Source organism: Salvia hispanica, chromosome 1, assembly GCF_023119035.1.
Source record: "Salvia hispanica cultivar TCC Black 2014 chromosome 1, UniMelb_Shisp_WGS_1.0, whole genome shotgun sequence".
In the NCBI taxonomy this organism is placed as follows: Eukaryota; Viridiplantae; Streptophyta; class Magnoliopsida; order Lamiales; family Lamiaceae; genus Salvia; species Salvia hispanica.
The window spans coordinates 50,615,083-50,639,088 of NC_062965.1; the positions used below are offsets into that span (position 1 = coordinate 50,615,083).

The window sequence follows — 24,006 nt, forward strand, 5'->3', positions numbered from 1 at the left end:
ACTTGATCCCAAAATTTGTTGTGCCTTTGATGTATCTAAGAACTCTCTTTGCTGCACCAAGATGGATTTGACTTGGACTATTCATGAATCTTGACAACATACTAGAAGCAAACATAATGTCCGGTCTTGTCGCACAAAGATACAACAAACTTCCAACCATACTTCGATAGATAGAAGCATCAATCTTCTTTTCACCATCTTCTTTCTTCATTTTCTCATTCACCACCAATGGAATCAAAGTTGGGTTGCAATCACCCATTCCAAATTTTTTCAGAATATTATTTGCATACTTTCTCTGACAAATAAACACCCCATCATTTTCTTGGTATATCTCCATACCCAAGAAATGATGTAGCAGCCCCATATCACTCATTTCATATCTCTTCATCATCTCAATTTTAAAATCATGTATCATCTTCTCATCATCACCACAAAACAACAAATCATCAACATATAAAGCAACAATGAGAGTAGATGTACCTTGAGTCTTCACATACAAAGTAGACTCACTTTTGCTCCTTTCAAATCCGTGCTCAATGAAATATGCATCGATTTGGCTGTACCAAGCTCTTGATGCTTGCTTCAATCCGTACAATGCTTTCTTCAACCGATAAACTTTATCTTCGGCACCTTCGATTACAAAACCTTGAGGTTGCTCCACATAAATTTCATTGGTCAATTCTCCATTCAAGAAGGCTGATTTGATGTCAAGTTGGTATAATAACCACCCCTTTTGAGCTGCAAGAGCAATGAGCATCCGGATTGTATCCAAACGTGAAACCGGCGAAAATGTTTCGTCGTAGTCAATTCCGGGCTGTTGTGTGTAGCCTTTTGCTACAAGTCTTGCCTTGTTTCTTTGAAATGATCCATCTTCATTTACTTTAACTTTGTAGACCCATTTCACTCCAATGATTTCTTTTTCTCGTGGGCGTTCGACCAACTCCCATGTCTTGTTCTTTTCGATCACATCAATTTCTTCTTGCATAGCTTTTCTCCAAGCTTCTTGCTCCATTGCTTCATCAAAATTTTCAGGTTCTATGAGGCAAACATTGCATCTCTCATAGACATCTTGCAAGCTTTTCATTCTAGGAGCAGGACTTGATGATGATGTGGACGAACTTGGATCCGAGTTAGAGCTTGAATCATTTGGGGATGAAAAATCTGCACCTTCATCACCATCTCCCTCATCTTCAACAGTTGGAGCTTGCTGTGTTTCATCAATGACTGATCCACTCTTTTGCACTTTATTTACTTCCCAATTCCAACTTGCATTTTCGTCGAATATCACATCTCGACTTGTGATAACACTTCTTGTCTTCAAGTTGTAAAGTCTATAGCCTTTGGACATGTTGCTATAGCCAACAAGTATACATTTCACACTTGTTTCATCAAGCTTTTGCCTTTTTTCTTTTGGAATTTGGGCATAGCAAACTGACCCAAAAACTCTCAAATGCTTCACTGATGGCTTTCTTCCACTCCATGCTTCAGTTGGAGTTCTATCCATCACAGCTTTTGTTGGACATCGATTCAGCAAGTATACTGCTGTATGAACGGCATCTGCCCAAAAACTTTTAAGCAATCCTTTGGCATGTATCATTGATTTTGCCATCTCCATCACCGTCCTATTCTTGCGTTCGGATACACCATTTTGTTGTGGTGTGTATCCAACACTTAGTTGTCTTCCAATGCCTTCTTCTTCACAATACTTGGTGAATTGATTTGAAGTGTACTCCTTTCCGTTGTCACTTCTTAGCACTTTGATGGTACGACCACTTTGATTCTCCACAAAGAGCTTGAATTTCCGAAAGACTTCAAACACTTCGGATTTTTGCTTCAAGAAGTAAACCCACGTCATACGAGTAAAATCATCAATGAAGAGAATGAAGTACCTGTTTCCACCATTAGAATTTATCGACATTGGTCCGCACACATCGGTGTGTACAAGCTCTAGAGGTTCCTTTGCTCTCCAAGCAACTCCTTTTGGAAACGGTAGTCGGTGATGCTTTCCAAGTGCGCATCCTTCACAGACATGCTGCTGTGTTTCTCCAATTTTTGGCAGACCATGGACCATATTTTTGTTGTGTAGTAGCTTGAGACTATTGAAGTTCAAGTGGCCAAGTCTCAAATGCCATAACCATGATTCATCCATTACTTGAGCTTTCATTGCCACATTTTCAGCATACTTGAATGTGAGAGGAAAGCTGCGACTCTTCTCCATTTGAATTTTTGCCACAATTTGCTTCGCCCCCTCTTTATCTAGTATGACACATGAATTTCCTTCGAAATGGACAGTGTATCCATGTTCAATAAGTTGTCCAACACTCAACAAATTCTGCCTCAAATCTGGTACAAGTAGCACATCACTTATGCGCTTCATCCCTTTCTTCGTGTCGACACTTATCGTTCCTTTTCCTTGAGCTTTGACAAGAGCACCATTTCCCATCTTCACTTGAGAATTTACAGATGTATCAATGCTCACAAAGATGGACTCATCACCTGTCATGTGGTTACTACAACCACTGTCGATGTACCACACATCTTCATCTTTTTGTTTTTTGCTTTGTGAAGCATAAAACATATATTCTTCACTCTGCTTTTCTTCCAAAAAATTTGCATGTTGCTGCTGTTGTGGTTGATTGTTTGCATAGCAATCCTTTTGAAGATGACCAAACCGACTACATTTGTGGCATTTCGGCTTGTCCTTGAACCAACAATCCTTGTACTCATGGTTACTCTTTCCACAGTGAGTACACTTCTTCCCATTTTCAGCTTTGTGAAAACCTCTACCACCATGTTTGGTTTTCTCTTGACCTCTTCCACGACCATAGGTTCCACTACGATTTTGTTGGCCACCACTAAATGAAGATTCACCAACGCTTTTAACATTCAAATGCAGTTTTGATTGAAATGCACTCTCAATCGGCTTTTCCGATTGCCTTAACAGCCTTTCTTCATATGATTTCAAAGAACCCATCAACTCATGAATGCTCATTTGAGAAATGTCTTTAGTTTGCTCAATAACAGCAACTATAGCATTAAACCTTTTTGGAAGACATATCAAAATCTTTTCTATCATTCTCTGATCTGAAAGCTCTTCACCATACACTCTCATTTGATTTGTGAGCTCAATAAAACTTGAATGAAACTGATTTAAGGTTTCATTGTCTTTCATTTTTGTATTCTCAAAATCTCTTCGTAGAGTTTGGAGTTTAATGGCTCTAACCTTTTCATCTCCTCCAAATTCTTTTTGAAGAATCTCCCATGCCTCCTTTGATTTTTCAGCTCCCATGATTCGAGGGAAAATCGAATCGGCGACGGCTTGTTGGATCTTTGACAAAGCTGCAGCATCTCTTTGCTTCGTCTTCTTTAACTCCTTTATTTGAGCCGCCGTAGGATTCTCGTTTGCTTCGTCGTCGTAGCCTTCATCGACGAGCTCCCACAAGTCCAATGAGGCAAGTAGTGTCTTCATCTTCTTGCACCAAAACTCAAAGTTCTCTCCGGCAAAGATTGGTAGAGAAACATGTTGTGAGTTCTCCATTTTGTATGAGATACTCTGCTGAAACTTGACAGCAACTATTGCTCTTCCTTTCACCTTCTTGAGGCTTTTTTGTTGGAGAAATCCTAGTATTTCAACTAGGCTCTGATGCCAAACTGTTGGATCGTTGGCACTAGAATTTCTCCTTTGTTTTTGATTGAGATGATGGTTGTATAGTCTCTGTTTTAGGAGTTCTTATGGAGGTGAGTTTTCAAGGGAGAAAGTCTGATAATTAGATAGATGAAAAAAATGGTTCAACTTACAAAAGACTCTCCATCTCTACTAATTAAAGATGGAATACGAGACACCTTTTCTAGGAAATGAAAACACATGCTAGAGAATTAATGACTAGTGTCATAATCAGCCAACCTACTAATGACACTCTAAACAAAAAGCATAATTAAACTTTTTTTTGCTGCACATTAACTACAATCATACTGTCAAATTACAGCAGCATGGATTGTTTTGAACTTCTCAAACATAGCAGCAATTGGCCCTGTACAAATGAAATCATCAAAAGTATAATAAGCACACAACAAGAATCTTGCCACAAAATGCCTAACATAGTAATAGGGTCAGTCTTTGCTTCGGCCAACACAACACCGTTAACGCCCATGATTCAGGTCTAGAAATGTATAACTCAATACCCTTATGATAGTAAAGAAATAGATAAGCACACAACAAAATTATATATGTTATTCTACCGAACTCAATACCCTTATGATAGTAAAGAAATAGATAAGTAGAAAAGAAGGTCCAATACTCCACAAGATAACTCAACAGAATAACAGCAAATCTCTAACTACAAGCACACAAAAAAAATCTTGTCACAATATACTTAAAAAAGTTGAGCAAAACAGGAATTCAGCCACATATTCTAAGACACTTGCATTTGACTATGCACACTCAACGATGTACTACGTCGGCCCTGCCACAATGCCAACTTTTCAAAGTTCCTCCAACACTATGAAAAATAAAGAAATAAACAAGAACACGAGTTAGTATATTGTATATGTAAATAACAAATTAAGAAGAATACATTAATTGTATCTTTGTAATCTTTCTCCAATGCTGTTTCGGGTACATCTTCTTAATCTTGAAGAATGATGTCACTTGAACACAAATTACTAAATTCATAGTTAAGCTCGATTTGTTTTACATAAAATCAACAAAAAATCTCTGAGTTAATTTGAAGAAAGAGTGATGTTGCGAACGTGGCAAATCTTGTGCCAATCCTCTCCACTTCCTCTCTGACATCTCTCCTTCCAGTTGGCATCCACTGATATTTAGCACGTTCAGATTTGGCAGATCAGGAATCGATACGACCTTTGGGCAGCTTATAACAACGAGCATAGAGAGACATAGTAGCTGATCTGGGAGTGATTCCAGCTCTGGAAGATGGTTTAGGTATAGATAAGTGAGGTGCTGGAACTGCGAACATGGGCAATCTTGTGCCAATCCTCTCCACTTCCTCTCTGACATCGCCTTTCCAGCTGTGGGCAACCACGTGACTGTTAGCTCTTTCAGATTTGGCAGAGCTGGAATCGATACAACCTTTGGGCAGTTCATAACAGCGAGAATAGTAAGAGATGGTAGCTGATCTGGGAGTGATTCCAGCTCAGGAAGATCCTCTAACACGAGCCAAGTGAGGTGCTGAAAGGCTTGAGGCAAGCACGTCATCTTAGGAAGTCCCTCTAACACAAGCCAATCAAGATTTTTGAGATGTTTAATATCCTCTGGCAACTCTAGTAATTCTGGGCACTTCCATATGGTGAGGTACTCCAAAGCAGTAAGGTGCCGCAACATCCCTTCTGGTAAACATCTCATTGTCCGACAACTCTCTAGCCATAAACAAGTAAGCTCTTTTAAGGCTTGCAGACCTTCTCTTGTCACAGAGATATCTTTTGCACCCATAATTGCCAGTGTTCGGACCTTACTGAACTTTGACAGCGTTTCTATTGGGATACATGCCAGGCTCTCCTCAATTTCCACGCCGAGACAACTAGGAATGTCCTCCTCAGATAATAAACCCAAAGTTGAGCTACTGCATGTTAGTGACTCCAACTTTTGGAGGGATGAGAGTGGTGGCAGTATTAATGAAGGGCAATCTTGAATAAGTAGGGATTCAAGATTTGGGAATGCATCTTTAATCCCTTGCTCCTTTGAGAACCCCTTCAGATTTGGGAGACCAATTAATCCCAGTCTTCTCAGACCCACAAACTGTATCTTTGCCGGGAGTCCACTCCCAACTCCTTCTTTATCAATAATATACTCCACCCCCGCATCACGTAAAGACAGCGTCTCAAGATGAGGTAGCTCTCCAAGTTTTGGAAAACGCTTACAATTTTTGCAATCCCATATATAAATATGAACTATTTTTTGCAGAGACGCATTTGTCATCCAGCTTGGAAGATATCTACCACTGAAGCCTCGTACATGAAGATATTCAAGATTGGGATGTGGTTCAAGTGCTTCCAACACCTTTTCATCAACTTCCTCCTCTGGCTTGGATAAAGCATTTCTTTCCCATGACAACCTCAACTCTCGAAGATTGTTTTTCTCAGCAATCTTTGCTTTCTTTGCATCCATATGGTCTTTTACTCTCTCCAGATGCCTAATCTGAAGCCTTCCACTGATGTTCAAGCATTCCAGTTCCTCAAGTTGGTTATCTCTCTTGAGACCCACAACAAACATACTCAATGTTTTCAGGCCATTTAACTCTCTCATTTTAGATGGCATCTCACACAATGACTTGCAGTCCCACAAACATAGATGTCGAAGATTACGTAAGGATGTGAGCTTCTTAGGTAAAGCCACAAGCCTAACACAGTAATCCAAGTTGAGGATTTGCAAATTCCAAAGAGTACATAACGAGTTAGGGAGAGTGCAAATTTCGGAACGAGACAAATTCAAGTATCGCAAATGTTTAAGATTTCCAATGGAAGGAGGCAACTCTTTTATTGCTCTTGCATTTAATACTCTTAAACTTGTGAGCTCAAAGATGGAAGTAATGTTCATATCTTGCTGAAAAGTTTTAGGAAACAAGAAATTTTTTTGTGGCAAATTTACCTCGCGGATAGTTGATGCACTTGCAAGATTTCTTTCACTTTGTACTCCGGGAACTTTGTTCTCCATTATTGATTCTGCCAGATCATGAACGAGATCATGCATACTGATCTCGTTCGGGCATAAGCACATTTGTTTGTAGAAGAGATCTGAGTAGTAACTCATTACATATTTGATTTCCAACATCTTCCACTTGTAGAGTCCCCTTTGATGAAATGTAGCCATGAGCTATCCATAGAAGGATTAGTTTTTCCTTTGCAATGTAATGATCCTTAGGGAAGGCTGCAAAATAAGCAAAGCATTGTCTAAGCTCCAATGGAAGATGATGATAACTCAATCTCAAAGCTGGCATTATCAAACTCTCTTCTGGCGACAACTTCCATATCTCACTATCTCTCACATGTATCCATTCCTCTTCTATCCTTTTAAACCGTAGTATTCCTCCAAGCGTTGTTGCAGCCAGGGGCACTCCTGCACATTTCTTCACGATTTGTTTCCCAATAATTTCCAACTGGGGAGACACCTCTTCTCTTGGTCCAAAGGCGCGCTGCCGTAGCAGCGCCCAACTGTGCTCATCTGACAGCCCCTCAAGGCAATGACATGGAAGTGTTGTCATTATATCAGCAACCTTCTTCTGGCGTGTGGTGACGACAACCGATGAACCGGTTGAGCCACATGATAAAACGTCTCTCAACTCAAACCATTTATCTTGGCGGTCATTCCAAACATCATCCATTACAATCAAATATCTCTTTTTGCTCAATAATTCACATAGGCGACGCTCTGCAGCATCCAAGTGCTGCAGATCCGAAGCTTTTCCACTCCCCGTGGCAGATTCAATCATGGCCTTCACCAAAGTCTTCATCTCAAAATTATCAGACACACAAACCCAAATCCTTAGATCAAAGTGCTCTTCCACCTGGGGATCGTTGAAGACTAGTCGAGCAAGAGTGGTCTTCCCAAGGCCGCCAACACCTATGATTGGCAGCACAGACATCTCCTGTTTCTCCTTCACATCATTCACCAAGATCTTCACAATCTTGTCTTTATCTTCTTCCCTGCCATGAATCTTATCAGACTGGTTCAACAGGGAAGCCGTCTCGCGTGAGGCAAGAGCAACTTCTCTTGGCCTATCAACAGGCATCTCGCGCAGATGAAACTTATCACGCTCTGCCGCAACTGGCCTCCACTTTCTCGTTGACTTGCTTCATCCTCCTTGCGATGTTGTGGCGATACAAAATTTTCTTGAGGCTGTAGCGACTGAGTTTTGAATGAGAGTGGTTGAGTTTGGAGACATGAGTGTTGCACTCATCCAAAATGTCATCAATCTCATAAGCAAGAGCGGTGAGCTTCTGCAGCCAGTTTCGAATTGGCTTGCTCTCGATTTGCTTGTCTTCGGCATCCTCCAACACAGCTTGGATGGTGGTGAGAGTGCTGCAGAGCTTCTTCATCTCATCATCGATGTCCAAGATCAGTCCGATCTCCTCCTTGATAAGAGAGCTCAGATTATCAAGAACGAGTTGAAGAAATGCCTCTGCCATTATGGAACAACAACAAACGATTCTTTTTCTGATAGGCAAATGAGATATTAGAAGGCCGAATGGATGTGAGAATGGTATATTGGTATGTAAGTATTGTCACTTTTTGCAAGAATTGTCAATTTGTATAAAAGTTGAGGAATGGGCCACCTTCCTTTGTCTTATGTTCTACAATTCAAATATTAGGAATGGAATGATTAGATGTATATTAGACGGTTTGTCCATATGTTAATCAAGATTAAATTGTTTATTGGTTTGATGATAACATCCACTTCACCCTCTTAATACTGTTTCATCCCACTAAACATTTCGAACCACTCGCTAAGACCACCTTTTCATTGTCTATTTAATTTTGATGAGTTTAATAATTTACACTTAATTCTGAAGTATAATATCTCATAAACATAATCCAAACTCTTGGGTGTTTGGAAGGTTGATTGTGGATGCAACGAGCAAACGAGACAAGTGGATTTTACGTGGTTCGGACGAAACAGTGATTCAATATTATTCCAAGAATGCATTGTACAAGATGATGTGTTAGTTACAGAGACTGATCTGTTCCAGCTACCAATAATCTCCCTGATGCTCCAACGGCCATATCAGTTTGTAACTGACCTGGGCCATAATCCAGTGCACTTGGCCTACGGACCAGCTGCACTAGTACTTGAAGAGGAGTTGTATTTCCAAGAATTGAATTGTCAATTTGCATAAAAGTTGAGGAAAGGGCCATCGTGCATTGTCTTTTGTTCCATAATTCAAATGTTAGCAATGGAATAATTTGATGCATATTAGACGGTTTTTCCATATGTTAATCAAGATTGAATTGTTTATTGGTTTGATGATAAGATCCACTTCACCTTATTAATACTTTCTCATTGATGCTATGATCCACTAAATATTTCTAACCACTCACTGGGGCCACTATGCATTGCCTATCTTTAATAATGTAAAAGTGTAACCACCAAGTCTTTATTCTCTTTCGACTAAACTTGTGCATTTCATTTAGTTTGTGGTAATTCGATTTTTTTGTTTTGTTTTTTCTTTTGGCTGTAATAGCAAGAGCTGCGCTCAGCATAGGTGAGAGGCACTTAACTAGAAGAGTCCGCATCAAGCAATATGGTATGAACACGAATGTAGTCGAAGAGTTTTTGGATTACAGGATGGCTAACTCTTTGGATTCGTTCTTGTGTACTAGCGTATCTCGTCTTGCTAATAGCGAGACTCCCTTGACTTGTGTACTTCAATTAGTTTGTTGTAATTCATTCTTTTGTTTCCAATCAAGTTTTTGGTGTTTTTCCTTCGATTTTAATAGCAAGAGTATGGGTACACAACATCTTACGCTCAAATTTCTAACAGTTGCAAGACAGGATATTGTAGCATTATCCGATTTTAAAACAAGAACCGTGCCTGCCTAAGTTGGAACCAATGGGAACAGCAAACAACGTAATAGGATCTTTCTCTGTTGTCACCCAACATTATTGGCACCACTAACGACCTTAAAGGCCACATGACACAAGGCCAAAAGATGTTCTATCGAACTTTGTTAGGCGTTGCCACCATCCTCAGTTCCTCACTAAGGGCGTAGTTGCTACATTCAAGGAAGAGACAGAACTTAAATATCACACTAGCAGGGGACCTACTCTCCTCCTACCTTTAGAAGAAGTTGGCAAGTAATACTCAAATCTCAAAAGGACTTCGTTGATTGCTCTTTCTCGAGTCCTTCCCTTTTCCACTAGGCCTGCCATATGTTGTCTATGTAACAGCTTCAACACTCATCACACTAGGCAAAGCCAATAGCTAAGGTTGACAATGACCAATGATGACACATCAAAATCCTAGTAAAGAAAAACTTCCATCTTCAAATAATCAGAAAAACTTAACATGAAGTATATATACATCATAAACCTCAAAAGTGCATATTCTCTACACATATTATAAACAAAGAAGTTGACGCTGATGCAGTCTATCATAATCCTCAGCAGACGTTATGAACTGCAGATGCATAACTCTTTATTGGCTCCAAAAAGACAAGGGAAGGCCCAACTCATTCATTGGTTCGGATAGCTCCACATCTACGTCTTCGGGCCCGAAGAGTCCTGAACATCGTCGAACGTCAAACAATCATTCTCCAATACTTAAATAAGATAAACTGCATAAACTTCAAGAAAACACAAAAACTTGCCACAAGTTTCTGCATTTTCACATAAACCAAACAGATTCAAGATAGAAATCAAAATACCACCAAATTACCAAGATATGTTCAGTTTAAGTTTTTCGATTTTGAGCCAATATCAAACAAAGCAAGTCTGAAAAACACACAGAAATAGTCATGGCAGGCCTGGCTTGCCAGATAAATTGCAAAAATCTTAAACAGAACTGAAGAGATCCGATATTTCACATCAAATATTTAAAACAAGATTTTCATTAAGAATATCATCAACATATTTCTTGTTGGCAAATGATGTTTTCAAACATAGCACATTATTACCAGTATATATGAAATCATCTAAGTAGAGGCACACAAAAAAGAATCTTGCCACCAAAGACTTAAAAAAAAGTTGAGCAACACAGATATTCACCCAAGCACAAATTCTAAAACACTTGCATTCGACTCTGAGCGTTCGAAGTTGTACTTGCTTAGCCCCTTGCCACAATGCCAACTTTCTGAAGTTCTTCCAACACTATGAAAAATAAAGAAACAAACAAGAATAAGAGTTATTAACTGTATGTGAATAAAATATAGAAGTAAAGAAGAATACAATTACTAACCATCTTATAAGTTATTTTGGAGAAATATTGATGCTGCGAACATGGGCGATCTTGTGCCAATCCTCTCCACTTCCTCTCTGGTATCGCCTTTCCAGCTGTGGGCATCCAACGACTGTTAGCTGTGTCAGATTTTGCAGAGCTGGAATCAATAGAACCTTTGGGCAGTAAGAAACAGTAAGTGTATTGAGAGATGGTAGCTGATCTGGGAGTGATTCCAGCTTAGGAAGATCATGAAGGTATAGATAAGTAAGGTGCTCAATGGCTTGAGGCAAGTGCGTCATCTTGGGAAGATCACGTAACCTGAGAAACTTAAGATGATGCAGATGATTAATATCCTTTGGCAACTCTAGTAATTCTGGGCACTTCCATAATTTGAGGTCCTCCAAAGAAGTAAGGTGTCGCAACATCCCTTCTGGTAAACATCTCATTGTCTGACAACTCTCCAGACATAAACGTGTAAGCTCTTTTAAGGCTTCTAGACCTTCTCTTGTCAAAGAAATCTCTTTTGCATTCTCAATTGACAATGACCGCAGCTTGCTGAACTTTGCCAGCATTTCTATGGGGAAATATGACAGACTCTCTTCAATTTCCACGTACAGTGCTCTAGGAATGTCTTGCTCAGATAATAAAGCCAACATTGAGCTGCTGCATTTTAAATCCTCCAACTTTTCGAGGGATGAGAGTGATGGCAATATTAATGAAGAGCAACGCTCAATCCATAGTATTTCAAGATTTGGGAATGCGTCTTTAATCCCTTGCTCCTTTGAGAGCCCCTTCAGATTTGGGAGATCAATTAATTGCAGATGTTTAAGAGCTACAAACTGTATCTTTACCGGGTGCCCACACCCAACTTCTTCTTCTTCGATAATATACTCCACCCCCACATCATCTAAAAACAGCGACTTGAGACAAGGTAGCCCTCCCAGATTTGGAAAACGCTTACAATTTTTGCAATTCCATATATAAATCCAAACTACTTTTCTTAGAGATGAATTTTTCATCCAACGTGGAATATGTCTACCACTGAAGCCTCCTACATAAAGTTTTTCAATATTGGGATAAGGTTCAAGTGCTTCCAACACCATTTCATCAATTTCATCCTCTAACTTGTATAAATCATTTCTTTTCCATGATCAACCTCAACTCTCAAAGATTGTTTCTTCTCTGCAATCTTTGCTCTCTTTGCATCCATATGGTCTTTTACTCTCTCCAAGATGTCGAATTTCAAGCTCTCCAGTTGAGGTTCAAGCACCCCAGCTCCTCAAGTTGGTTACCTGTCTTGAGCACTCACTACAAACATACTCAATGTTTTCAGGCCATTTAACTCTCTCATTTTAGATGGCATCTCATACAATGACTCACAATCCCACAAACATAGGTGTTGGAGATTATGTAAGGATGTTAGCTTCTTAGGTAAAGCCACAAGCCTATCACAGTAATTCAAGTTAAGGGTTTGCAAATTCCAAAGAGTGCATATCGAGCTTGGGAGAGTGCAAATTTCGGAACGACACAAATTCAAGTATCGCAAATGTTTAAGATTTCCAATGGAAGGAGGCAACTCTTTTATTGCTCTTGCATTTAATACTCTTATACGTGTGAGCTCAAAGATGGAAGTAATGTTCATATCTTGCTCAAAAGTTTTAGGAAACAAGAAATTTTTTTGTGGCAAATTTACCTCGCGGATTGTTGATGCACTTGCAAGATTTCTTTCAATTTGTACTCCGGGAACTTTGTTCTCCATTATTAATTCTGCCAGATCATGAACGAGATCATGCATACCAATCTTACTCGTGTTTTTAACATTAGTTTGTAGAAGAGATCTGAGTAGTAACTCATTACATATTTGATTTCCAACATCTTCCACTTGTAGAGTCCCCTTTGATGAAATGTAGCCATGAGCTATCCATAGAAGGATTAGTTCTTCCTTTGCAATGTAATGATCCTTAGGGAAGGCTGCAAAATAAGCAAAGCATTGTCTTAGCTCCAACGGAAGATGATGATAACTCAATCTCAAAGCTGGCATTATCAAACTCTCCTCAGGCGACAACTTCCATATATCATTGTTTCTCACATATATCCAGTCCTCTTCCTCTTCTTTTAAACCGTAGGTATTCCTCCAAGAGCTGTTGCAGCCAGGGGCACTCCTGCACATTTCTTCACGATTTGTTTCCCAATAATTTCCAACTGGGGAGACACCTCTTCTCTTGGTACAAAAGCGCGCTGCTGTAGCAGTGCCCAACAATGCTCATCTGACAACCCCCTTGGGTGATGACATGGAAGTGTTCTCATTAAATCAGCAACCTTCTTCTGACGTGTGGTGACGATGACAAATGAGCCTGTTGAGCCACATGATAGAACATCTCTCAACTCAAACCATTTATCCTGGTGGTCGTTCCAGACATCATCCATCACAATCAAGTATCTTTTTTTGCTCAACAAGTCCCAGAGGCGACGCTCTACAGCATCCAAGTGCTGCAGACACGAAGCTTCTCCACTCCCCATGGCAGATTCAATCATGGCCTTCACTAAGGTCTTCATCTCAAAGTTTTCAGAAACACAAACCCAAATCCTCACTTCAAAGTGCTCTTTCACCTAGGGGATCGTTGAATACTAGTCGAGCGAGAGTGGTCTTCCCAAGGCCACCAACACCGATGATTGGCAGCACGGAGATCTCCTGTTTTTCCTTCCCATCATTCAACAACATCTTCACAATGTTGTCTTTATCTTTTTCCCTGCCATGAATCTTATCAGACTCGTTCAACAGGGAAGCCGTCTCGCGTGAGGCAAGAGCAACTTCTCTTGGCCTATGAACAGGCATCTCACGCAGATGAAACCTACCACGCTCCGCAGCAATGGCCATCATTTTCTCGTTGACTTGCTTCATTCTTCTTGCGATGTTGTGGCGATACAAAAAATTCTTGAGGCTTTTGCGGTTGAGCTTTGAATGAGTGTTGTTGAGTTTGGAGACATGAGTGTTGCACTCATCCAAAATGTCATCAATCTCATAAGCAAGAGTGGTGAGCTTCTGCAGCCAGTCACGAATTGGCTTGCTCTGGATTTGCTTGTCTTCCGCATCCTCCAACACAGCTTGGATGGTGGTGAGAGTGCTGCACAGCTTCTTCATTTCATTGTCAACGCCCAAGATCAGTACGATCTCCTCCTTGATAAGAGAGCTAAGAAATGCCTCTGCCATTTTGGAAAAACAACAATTTTCGATTCGTTTCCAGTAGCCAAAAACAACAACAATTTTCGTAATGAGATTTGAGAAGGATGAATGTGAGAGAAGGGATTGCACGTAAACGGTCTAAGTGTTTTACTATGTCAATTTCTATTTGCTAGTTGTTAATATTGTACTATAAAAGTTGAGGAACCTAACACCTAAACTTGTCTTATGTTCAGTAATTCAAATGTTAGCAGTTGAATAATCAAGATTGAATTTTTTATTTGTTTGATGCTATGATTCGGAAGACCTTATGATTAATATAATAATCCCTACAACATATTAGTTGTAATTAACTTTTAAAAAATATCTCATAACTTTAAAACGCATATAACTTTCTTGATTTAAATTATTTTTTTGCACAACATATATTAAATTAAAGATAATTTCATAAGGATTCTAACGAGATCTCACTTGCATATGTTCCGACGTCAATATAGTATATAAAATATGTCTATATATAGAATGTCAATATAAGCAATGTGTTTGTATTGACATTCGCAAAGCATTGTGTTGATATTTTCGAAACACCATATTGACATTTTCATCTAAAACCCTAATTTGGTAGTTTTTTAAAAAAATAAATTTATTTAATTAATAAAAACGAAAAATACACGTGGCAAATTTTAGACCACAAGTTTTCTAAAATCATATGGTCTTAAATTAGTTGTAGTTAGCAATTGATCACTCCCCTACTATATATGTGTCCTACTTTTATATACTCCCTCGATTTCTTGAAAAATAAGAACCTTGGAAATGACACAGGTTTTAATATAAAATTGGTAACGTGAGAGACAAGGGAGAACAAGTGGGTAAAAGTAAGAAAGATGACGAGAAAAAGTAATGGATTTAATGTTATGGATTGTAGGATCCATTTTCAAAAACGGAAAGTTTCTATTTTTAGATAACAGATAAAAAAATAAAGAGTATTTATTTTTAGGAAACGGAGGGAGTATTAGTTTTATAATATAATAATGTGACGAGAGATGAGTTAGTGGAATATGGGGTCTATTTCCAAAAATAATAAAAATAAAGTGGGACAACTAACAAACAACGGACCAAAATAGAAAACTAGGACACATACTGGAAGACGAAGGAAGTAATAAAGAGCAGAGGCACTTTCTCTCGCGCACAAGGTGAGCGCAAATTAAGGCGGCGGAGGCTCACGAGGAAGGAGACGGCGACGAAAACATAGAAAAAATTGATTACAAGATCATTGCAAAAGGTAACGAAAACTGAAAAAATGTTCATAAGATCTTTGAAGAAGGCAGCAAAAATGATCATAAGATCGTCTGAGGGTGCATGATGCAAACCAAGATCAATACCCATAATCTCATCTGCGGAAGGGATAAACTTGGCTTCGCACGTCCCTTTTCCGATCACTCTTTCTCGAGGAATTCCCTTTTCCACTAGTTGGCACATATCTTGCCTATGTAACAACATTTAAGGTTGACAATTAAATTTGATGACACACCAACATCATATAGACAATAACAGCAATACATCAAAAAATTAGCTAAGATCTTCTAAAAATCATAAACACTCAATTCTGAAGTATATATACATCATAAACATCAATAGTGCATATTCTGCACATATCATAAACATATTATAAACAAAGAAACTCAAGGAAATGATGAACATATGTTAACACTTACCTGGCAGAAACAGGCAAATAAGGGTATCTTGTACTTATGTAACTTATCAACCAAGAACTGAATCATCAAAAATAGTTGAATTATATTGGAGAAAGAAAAATGCTGCGAACGTGGGCAATCTTGTGCCAATCCTCTCCACTTCCTTTCTGACATCGCCTTCCACGCTCAGTCCATAGGATATAAAGATTTGGGAATATTCATGTTGATTTGTGTGAAAATCTAGAAGATTTCTTGTGGAAGGAAGATGAGTTGAACGGCTTAGAGATGGTTAGCACTAGCCTAAAGCAATAGCTAAGGTTAACACCGAAAGATGATGACACACCAACATCATAGTTGTTGAAGGTGTGGACTCTTTAGCAAATATTCAAGGCTTTGAGGACTAAAGGGCAAACAACAGAAATACATATTTTTGTCTCCATCGGCTAAGTTGAGTCAATTGGGGGAAAGGAAGAGAAAAAAGGGGTAGTTGTGGATTTCAGCCCATAACCAATTATAGTCACATTGAGCTCGATTCATAGTAGAAGAAGAGAGTGAGAAGAGACACCATCTTGGTGTGGAGATTGTTCTATCATCTCAGTCGAGTTTCTGAGTTTGAGTATGAGATTTCTGGAGTGTTCTTCGATGCAATTGTGAGGTATAAATCTTCTTTGTACATTTGCTTGATTGAATAAAAGTTCTGTTGTTTCTCTCTTGGATTTGAGCCAATTATGGCAGAAGCACCTGCATCTCGTCTTTCTTGATTCATTTAGATTTGATTGCATTACTTGTTGGTTCAATCGATCTTGCACTGATCACAAATTGGCGCCGTTTGTGGGAACGATTTAGGGATTGATCGGCGCGATGTCTACAGGGAAGTTTGAAACGGAGAAATTCACCGGAAAAAATGATTTCGGCTTGTGGAGGCTGAAGATGAAAGCTGTGATGATGCAGCATGGTCTTTGGGAGATCTTGAAGGATGGGAAAGATCCGGCAGGGAAAGATCCGCAGGCTAAAGGGGGGCAGATGAGAAGGTCGATCTCAAGACCCGAGAGCTCCAGAATAAGGCCTATAGCACTCTGATACTTGGCCTCAGTGATCAAGTGTTAAGGGAGGTTTCCAAAGAAGAAACTGCAGCTGCAATTTGGGCGAAGCTTGAGTCAATAAAGCCAAATCTGAGCTAATAAAGCCAAATCTGAGCTTCTACATTCTAGTTGCGTCAACTTTCTGAGGGACGAGAGTGATGGCAATACTAATGCAGAGCAACGCTGGATATGTAGGATTTCCAGATTTGGGAATGCTTCTTTACTACTCTCTTGCTCCTTTGAGAGTCCCTTAAGATTTGGGAGATCAATTAAATATAGTGATCTCAAAGCCACAAACTGTATCTTTAATGGGTGTCCATTCCCAACTTCTTCTTCTTCTTCAATAATATACTCCACCTTCACGTTCGTTAAATACAGTTCCACAAGATGAGGTAACTCTCCCAGTTTTGGAAAACGCCTAATATTTTCGCAATCGGTTATACAAATCACAACTATTTTTCTAAGCGCTGAACTTTCCATCCATCGTGGAAGATATCTACCAATATAGCCTTTTATAGAGAGATGGTAAAGGTTGTGGTGAGGTTCAAGTGCTTCCAACACCCTTATCATCAACTTCCTCCTCTAGATCTGTCTTGGATCGAGTCATTTCTTTCCCATGATAGTCTCAATTCTCGAAGATTGTTTTTCTTTCCAATCTTTGCTTTCTTTGCATCCATATGGTCTTTTACTCTCTCCAAATGCCTAATCTCGAGCCTTCCACTAAGGTTCAAGAATTCCAGTTCCTCAAGTTGGTTATCTCTCTTGAGACCCACTAGCAAACAAACTCAATGTTTTTAAGCCATTTAGTTCTCTCATTTTAGATGGCATTTCAGACAACGACTCGCATTCCCACAAACATAGATGTTGGAGATTACGTAAGGATGTGAGCTTCTTAGGTAAAGCCACAAGTCTAACACAGTAATTCAAGTTAAGGGTTTGCAAATTCCAAAGAGTGCATATCGAGCTTAGGGAGAGTGCAAATTTCGGAACGAGGCACAAATTCAAGTATCGCAAATGTTTAAGATTTCCAATGGAAGGAGGCAAATGCTTGTATTGTGCTGCGAGTTGCATCTAATACTCTTAAACTTGTGAGCTCTAAGATGGAAGTAATGTTCATATCTTGCTGAAAAGTTTTAGGAAACACAGGCAGTTTTATGTAGCAAATTTACCTCGCGGATAGTTGATGCACTTGCTAGATTTCTTTCACTTTGTACTCCGGGAACTTTGTTCTCCATTATTGATTCTGCCAGATCATGAACAAGATCATGCATACCTGATCTCACTGTTATCATACACATTTGTTTGTAGAAGAGATCTGAGTAGTAACTCATTACATATTTGATTTCCAACATCTTCCACTTGTAGAGTCCCCTTTGATGAAATGTAGCCATGAGCTATCCATAGAAGGATTAGTTTTTCCTTTGCAATGTAATGATCCTTAGGGAAGGCTGCAAAATAAGCAAAGCATTGTCTAAGCTCCAATGGAAGATGATGATAGCTCAATCTCAACGCTGGCATGATCAAACTCTCTTCTGCCGACAACTTCCATATCTCACTGTCTCTCACATGTATCCATTCCTCTTCTATCCTTTTAAACCGTAGTATTCCTCCAAGCGTTGTTGCAGCCAGGGGCACTCCTGCACATTTCTTCACGATTTGTTTCCCAATAATTTCCAACTGGGGAGACACCTCTTCTCTTGGTCCAAAGGCTCGCTGCCGTAGCAGCGCCCAACTGTGCTCATCTGACAGCCCCTCAAGGCAATAACATGGAAGTGTTGTCATTATATCAGCAACCTTCTTCTGGCGTGTGGTGACAACAACCGATGAGCCGGTTGAGCCACATGTTAAAACGTCCCTCAACTCAAACCATTTATCTTGGCGGTCATTCCAAACATCATCCATTACAATCAAATATCTCTTTTTGCTCAATAATTCACATAGGCGACGCTCTGCAGCATCCAAGTGCTGCAGATCCGAAGCTTTTCCACTCCCCGTGGCAGATTCAATCATGGCCTTCACCAAAGTCTTCATCTCAAAATTATCAGACACACAAACCCAAATCCTTAGATCAAAGTGCTCTTCCACCTGCGGATCATTGAAGACTAGTCTAGCGAGAGTGGTCTTCCCAAGGCCGCCAACACCTATGATTGGCAGCACGGACATCTCCTGTCTCTCCTTCACATCGTTCACCAAGATCTTCACAATCTTGTCTTTATCTTCTTCCCTACCATGAATCTTATCAGACTCGTTCAACAGGGAAGCCGTCTCGCGTGAGGCAAGAGCAACTTCTCTTGGCCTATCAACAGGCATCTCACGCAGATGAAACTTAGCACGCTCCGCAACAACTGCCTCCACTTTCTCGTTGACTTGTTTCATCCTCCTTGCGATGTTGTGGCGATACAATAATTTCTTGAGGCTGTAGCGGCTGAGTTTTGAATGAGAGTGGTTGAGTTTGGAGACATGAGTGTTGCACTCATCCAAAATGTCATCAATCTCATAAGCAAGAGCGGTGAGCTTCTGCAGCCAGTTTCGAATTGGCTTGCTCTCGATTTGCTTGTCTTCGGCATCCTCCAACACAGCTTGGATGGTGGTGAGAGTGCTGCAGAGCTTCTTCATCTCATCATCGACGCCCAAGATCAGTCCGATCTCCTCCTTGATAAGAGAGCTTAGATTATCAAGAATGACTTGAAGAAATGCCTCTGCCATTATGAAACAAAACAATAGTTAATTTTCTTCTTCAGATAGCCAAATGAGATATTTGAGAGGAATGTGTGTTTGTGTTAGCAAGTATAGAATTGTTAAAGCTGAAAAAGTATCTTTTATAAAAGCAATGCAGTTGGGCCAACCTTGCCTTGCCTTTTGTTCAATAATTCAATGGAATTGGAACCCCAACACTTAATTGCATGCATATTGACTTAATAAATTCATTACCATTCGTTTGATGCTATGATCCAAATGACCCTCTTAATGCTTATTCATATTTATTGGTTCGAAATGGACCACCTTGCATTGCCTTTCTACAATAATTTAAAGTGTAATTTTTCTCATAGCAGCACAAATAACTGCAACTCCATATATTTGAGTTCAAACACAATACCGAACAATCGAACTAAGCTTGAAGAAGTTTTTATGAATTGCATCTTCTAAGGTAGGGTTAAGTTTATCTGCAATCATAACAAATACTAGATGGTTATAACCATTGTTGTGTTGTGCTTCGAGTTTATGTAGCCATGAGAATTATAAGAGGTCATGTCAACAAGGGATCAAAACATAGTGAAAAATGATCATAAGAATTTTGAAGAAGCCATCAAAAACAGAAAAAGTAACTCACAAACAATGTAAATATATAAATAAACTGTAATCTATTCTATGTCAACACGAACACGAATACGAACATGAGAAACACGACACTTTGGGAGTTGGGAACAGCACTCTACCAATCTTTGTACCTAATCGACTACCCTTCCTTTGTAAAACTTTTTCCACCTACATTCCATCGAAACATGAGATATGCATCCTAAGGCGAAGAAGCGCTACTCCTCTAACTCTCTCTATACTCATCTACAACAACATGAACCACGTCGTATTCTATGTACTATTTACACAGACGTATCTCGTTCCACGTGGCCCTTACCACGGCCCAGTTTGTGTCCTTCTCAAGCACTGCCTCTTCGCCCCACTCTGCTGTTTCACCATCTCCAGCGCCTGCCAGCATCAAACAAAAAGATTATGAGAAGGTGCTCGTTTCGGAATGGGGTTTATTATTTCTTCCCATCAGCAATGCTAAAAAGGATATAATGGGAAAAGTAGTTTCAAGAAAATATCAAAGAATGAGTCTTGATGGGAAGAGCCGACTTCGTCTAGTGAAAATTCAATTTTCGGAAAATTGGAAAATAGGATCAGTAGGGAGCGGAAACGAACATTCCATGACCATTGCACAGAAGCAAGATTTCGATAAGGGTGGATGAAATGACAAAACACTTGTGCTAATGGGAAAAGTATTTGTAAGAAAATATCAAAGAATGGATCTTGATGGAAAGAGCCGGCTTCGTCTAGTGGAAAATCAATTCTCAGCAGGGAGTTGAGACGAAACATCCGTGACCATTGCCGTATATCAAATATTATATTCAAAATTTGTGGGGTGAAGGTGAAGCAACGAACCTGATTCTTCTGCACTTCCATTATCTCCGCCTGTTTCTTCTGCAATTGTTCATTTTCCTCCTTTAATTTAGCAACTTCTGCTTCCAACTCCATGGTGTAAGCCTGCACGAACCCAAAAGGAGAGCTGGTTAGTCAAGTTCAACGTCTAATTCCAACGTCTAATATGGTAATTTAGTGTAAGCATACACTAAATTACCTTGTGCAAAATGAGATCTCTAAGCGTCTCATGAAGAGTAACTTTCATGTCTCGTCACACTAGACCGCCTATCACAATACAACTGTGCTGCATAAGACATCCAATTTTCTTATTCAAATGTTTTTGGGGACGTCCATGCACGATAAAAGAAGTTTGACGATCATAACTTAGAAAGTGGCAAGAACACGAAATCTATAGTCGTTTGTCTATGCCGCACTTTGTTATTAAAGCCCTACTTCTACTTCCTTCTCGAGCAGTCGTTACATCAGACATCACAAACAAAAATATATTACTAACTATAAATCTTTCGACATGGCACCATATAGAACTTCATGAAAGGTAAAAGTCATAGGTTTGTTCCATATTTTTTAATGAAAACCGATTCAAAACTTTAAAAGCATCAATCTAAAAATCTCGGGAAAAGAAAGCAAACAGAACAGAGATGGATAGGGTACAAATTCAATACTTAAGAGGACATTGGCCGCAAAAGATACCTTGAATACACGAGGAATGAAACGTTTGATCCAAGGGTGCACGACTGTTGGTGGAGAAGGCACAAAAGTAGGAAGGGACTAGACCTCCATAGGCCATTTCATTTGAAATAGGTACCATGTAAAAACCTATTTTTTCAGTTCGTTTATAATACATTCGATCTTCATGTTAGGGCCTTCTAGTCCTAGAACTTAAATGAAGAAACATTAAAGCCAATAACTGTAAGGTTTTTTACCTGCTTACGAGCTCGTGACCTTGCAGCCGACTCTCTGTTCTTTATCATCCTCCTCTGCCTCCTTTCAACCACCTTCTCCAGAGCAGCATTCCGACCCCTCAAACCCCCGTTAAACACGTAAGGAACAGGTGAGTTATTCATTAGACCACTGAAGATGTATCCCCGTTGCTCTTAGAGAGTCCATCCGATGGAACGGCTGGAGATCCATTAGACCCCAAACCAACCATCCCAAGCCCTCCACCTTGCAAAGCTGAATTATGGACTGGTGAGTTATTCATTCTCGGGTCAGAAATCCCAACCATTCCGCCCCTAATCCGTGGGCTACTCAATTGACCGTTACTTGGAATCCCCATAGCTGATCCATAACCCATCGCGGACTGTTTTGGAAGGATCTGCTGAGGCTGATGATTCTCCATTTGCTGTAACTCACAAACAATGTACATATATAAATGAACACTAGAAACAGAACATACACTGTGCCAATCTTTGTACAATTCATCAAAAACAAATGCATCCTAAGGCGAAGAAGCGCTACAACAGCAGGAACCACGTCATCCTCTATGTACTACTTACACAGGCATATCACGTTCCACAAGGCGCTTACCACGGCTCAGCCTGCATCCTTCCCAAGCACTATACCTCTTCGCCCCACTCTGCTGTTTCATCCAAAACGAGCACTTCTCATTGTGGATGGCCGGAGGGGTTCATTATTTCATCCCACCAGCAATGCCTTGCGTGAGGAGTACATAAATTGCAATTATCATAAACACAATAGAGGAGATCTCTCAATAAGTCATATATAAAATCAAACATGTAAAACAAGATTTTCATTAAGAATATCACCAACATATTTCTTTTAAGAAATTAATATACCAATTAACATGGAAGTAAAGATCCATCATATCAAATTCCAGCATCATGGATTATTTTGAATTTTTCAAACATAGTAGCATCATGCCCTGTTGAGAGGTCGGGATTTTGCACGCGTGTCGTAGGCGCGTGTCCCTTCCTATTCAACAAGATTTATAAATTCCCACTTTCCAAAATACTATTAATTAGTATATGGTAAGTTAGGGTGTCGAACCCACGAGGAACGGTAGCATCCGTTATGCATTTCAACACTTAGAAAGGGTTTTGGCGATACCACCACGCTCTAAATTGGGGGTGGGAACTGAACTACAAAATATAAATAACACTTAAGCTAAGATTGTAACTAAACATGCAAATAAAATACAATAAGAAGAAAGCAATTAAACTGAAACGCAGACTGAGCAAGTTGGTAAACTGGGCAAGTTTAGCAGCAAAATCAGAACAGTGGCGAGAAAGATAACAACACTTTGTATAATAGCATTTTCGGGAATAAAAGGAACAAGGGGAAAAGAACCAGCTTCTGCCACGAAAAATACTAAGTAAAAGAGGCATAAAGAACTAAGTAGAAGGCTGCTAACTAAATTCTAAGTGTTCACACCTAAATGAAAGCTAGAGAAGCTAATTTACTAGGAAAGAGACACTTAAAAGGTAATTCTAAAAGCCTACTTAACTAGCTAGTTTGGAGACTTCCTAAGGTGACTAAACTGACATGAAAAGCATGAGAGAGAGAGTTTAAAACTGATTTTGGAGGCTCCATGTCAATGAGTGAAAAGGGATTGTACTAGTTGCTTGCTATGGGCTATTATCCAATGGTCAAAAGTAGTAGACAACTAAACTAAACAAAGGATAAAAGGATTAGCAATTTGAAATCAGATTTTTGGGTTCCTAAATACACTAAGGCACGAAAACTATGAGAAAAGAGAGACTAAAAGACTGCTACACACTTAACTATGCTAAAGAAACACAAGATCAACAAGTTAACTACCTAATTATGCCTTGAAAACACCAAATAAAAAGCTGAAAATTAGCAACTTGGAGAAGATGAACAAGTTTAAGAACATTCAACAATGGAGGATAGAAATAACTAAAGAAACTGCAGCAACTAAAACACATTAGCTAGCATACAAGAACAAAGCTATTAAGCAAGGGAAAATCACCAACAATTGCAACTTAAATACACAAACGTTTTCTCTTCTTTTTTTTTT

General features: G+C 39.4%; 5 protein-coding genes, 1 long non-coding RNA gene and 1 pseudogene across 8 annotated transcripts; 1 reads left to right on the forward strand and 6 right to left on the reverse strand.

Annotated features, from left to right (window-relative positions):
- Window positions 1-3,975: 3,975 nt before the first annotated feature.
- On the reverse strand, window positions 3,976-6,670 carry LOC125199916 (putative disease resistance protein RGA3). Its single transcript, XM_048097767.1, has 3 exons — window positions 6,605-6,670; window positions 4,750-6,559; window positions 3,976-4,031 (listed from the first exon to the last, which is right to left on the reverse strand). Exons 1-3 carry the CDS (start codon window positions 6,668-6,670, stop codon window positions 3,976-3,978), a joined length of 1,932 nt encoding a protein of 643 aa, XP_047953724.1.
- A 28-nt stretch (window positions 6,671-6,698) lies between these two features.
- LOC125199927 (putative disease resistance protein RGA3) lies at window positions 6,699-7,745 on the reverse strand. The gene has a single exon (XM_048097775.1). It carries the CDS (start codon window positions 7,743-7,745, stop codon window positions 6,699-6,701), a length of 1,047 nt encoding a protein of 348 aa, XP_047953732.1.
- A 19-nt stretch (window positions 7,746-7,764) lies between these two features.
- LOC125199936 (disease resistance protein RGA2-like) lies at window positions 7,765-8,142 on the reverse strand. Its single transcript, XM_048097781.1, has one exon. The coding sequence runs from the start codon at window positions 8,140-8,142 to the stop codon at window positions 7,765-7,767; it is 378 nt and encodes a 125-aa protein (XP_047953738.1).
- Window positions 8,143-13,005: 4,863 nt separating this feature from the next.
- On the reverse strand, window positions 13,006-14,101 carry LOC125199948 (annotated as a pseudogene).
- Window positions 14,102-16,232: 2,131 nt separating this feature from the next.
- Window positions 16,233-17,220, forward strand: LOC125202696. The gene is made up of 2 exons (XR_007173164.1): window positions 16,233-16,420; window positions 16,612-17,220. It is a non-coding gene; the product is annotated as an uncharacterized LOC125202696 (long non-coding RNA).
- A 196-nt stretch (window positions 17,221-17,416) lies between these two features.
- LOC125199959 (putative disease resistance protein RGA3) lies at window positions 17,417-19,553 on the reverse strand. The gene is made up of 3 exons (XM_048097794.1): window positions 18,121-19,553; window positions 17,705-17,757; window positions 17,417-17,619 (listed from the first exon to the last, which is right to left on the reverse strand). Exons 1-3 carry the CDS (start codon window positions 19,551-19,553, stop codon window positions 17,417-17,419), a joined length of 1,689 nt encoding a protein of 562 aa, XP_047953751.1.
- Window positions 19,554-20,118: 565 nt separating this feature from the next.
- LOC125202767 (bZIP transcription factor 23-like) lies at window positions 20,119-22,656 on the reverse strand. Of its 3 annotated transcripts, XM_048101230.1 has the most exons (5): window positions 22,505-22,656; window positions 21,932-22,350; window positions 21,205-21,291; window positions 21,009-21,110; window positions 20,119-20,552 (listed from the first exon to the last, which is right to left on the reverse strand). In XM_048101230.1, the coding sequence occupies exons 3-5, from the start codon at window positions 21,250-21,252 to the stop codon at window positions 20,478-20,480; spliced, it is 225 nt and encodes a 74-aa protein (XP_047957187.1). In that variant the 5' UTR covers window positions 21,253-21,291; window positions 21,932-22,350; window positions 22,505-22,656; the 3' UTR covers window positions 20,119-20,477. The 3 variants fall into 3 exon arrangements, with proteins under 3 accessions (XP_047957187.1, XP_047957185.1, XP_047957186.1); XM_048101228.1 differs by lacking the exon at window positions 21,205-21,291; XM_048101229.1 differs by lacking the exon at window positions 21,205-21,291 and having other exon boundaries at window positions 22,536-22,649.
- Window positions 22,657-24,006: the final 1,350 nt, after the last annotated feature.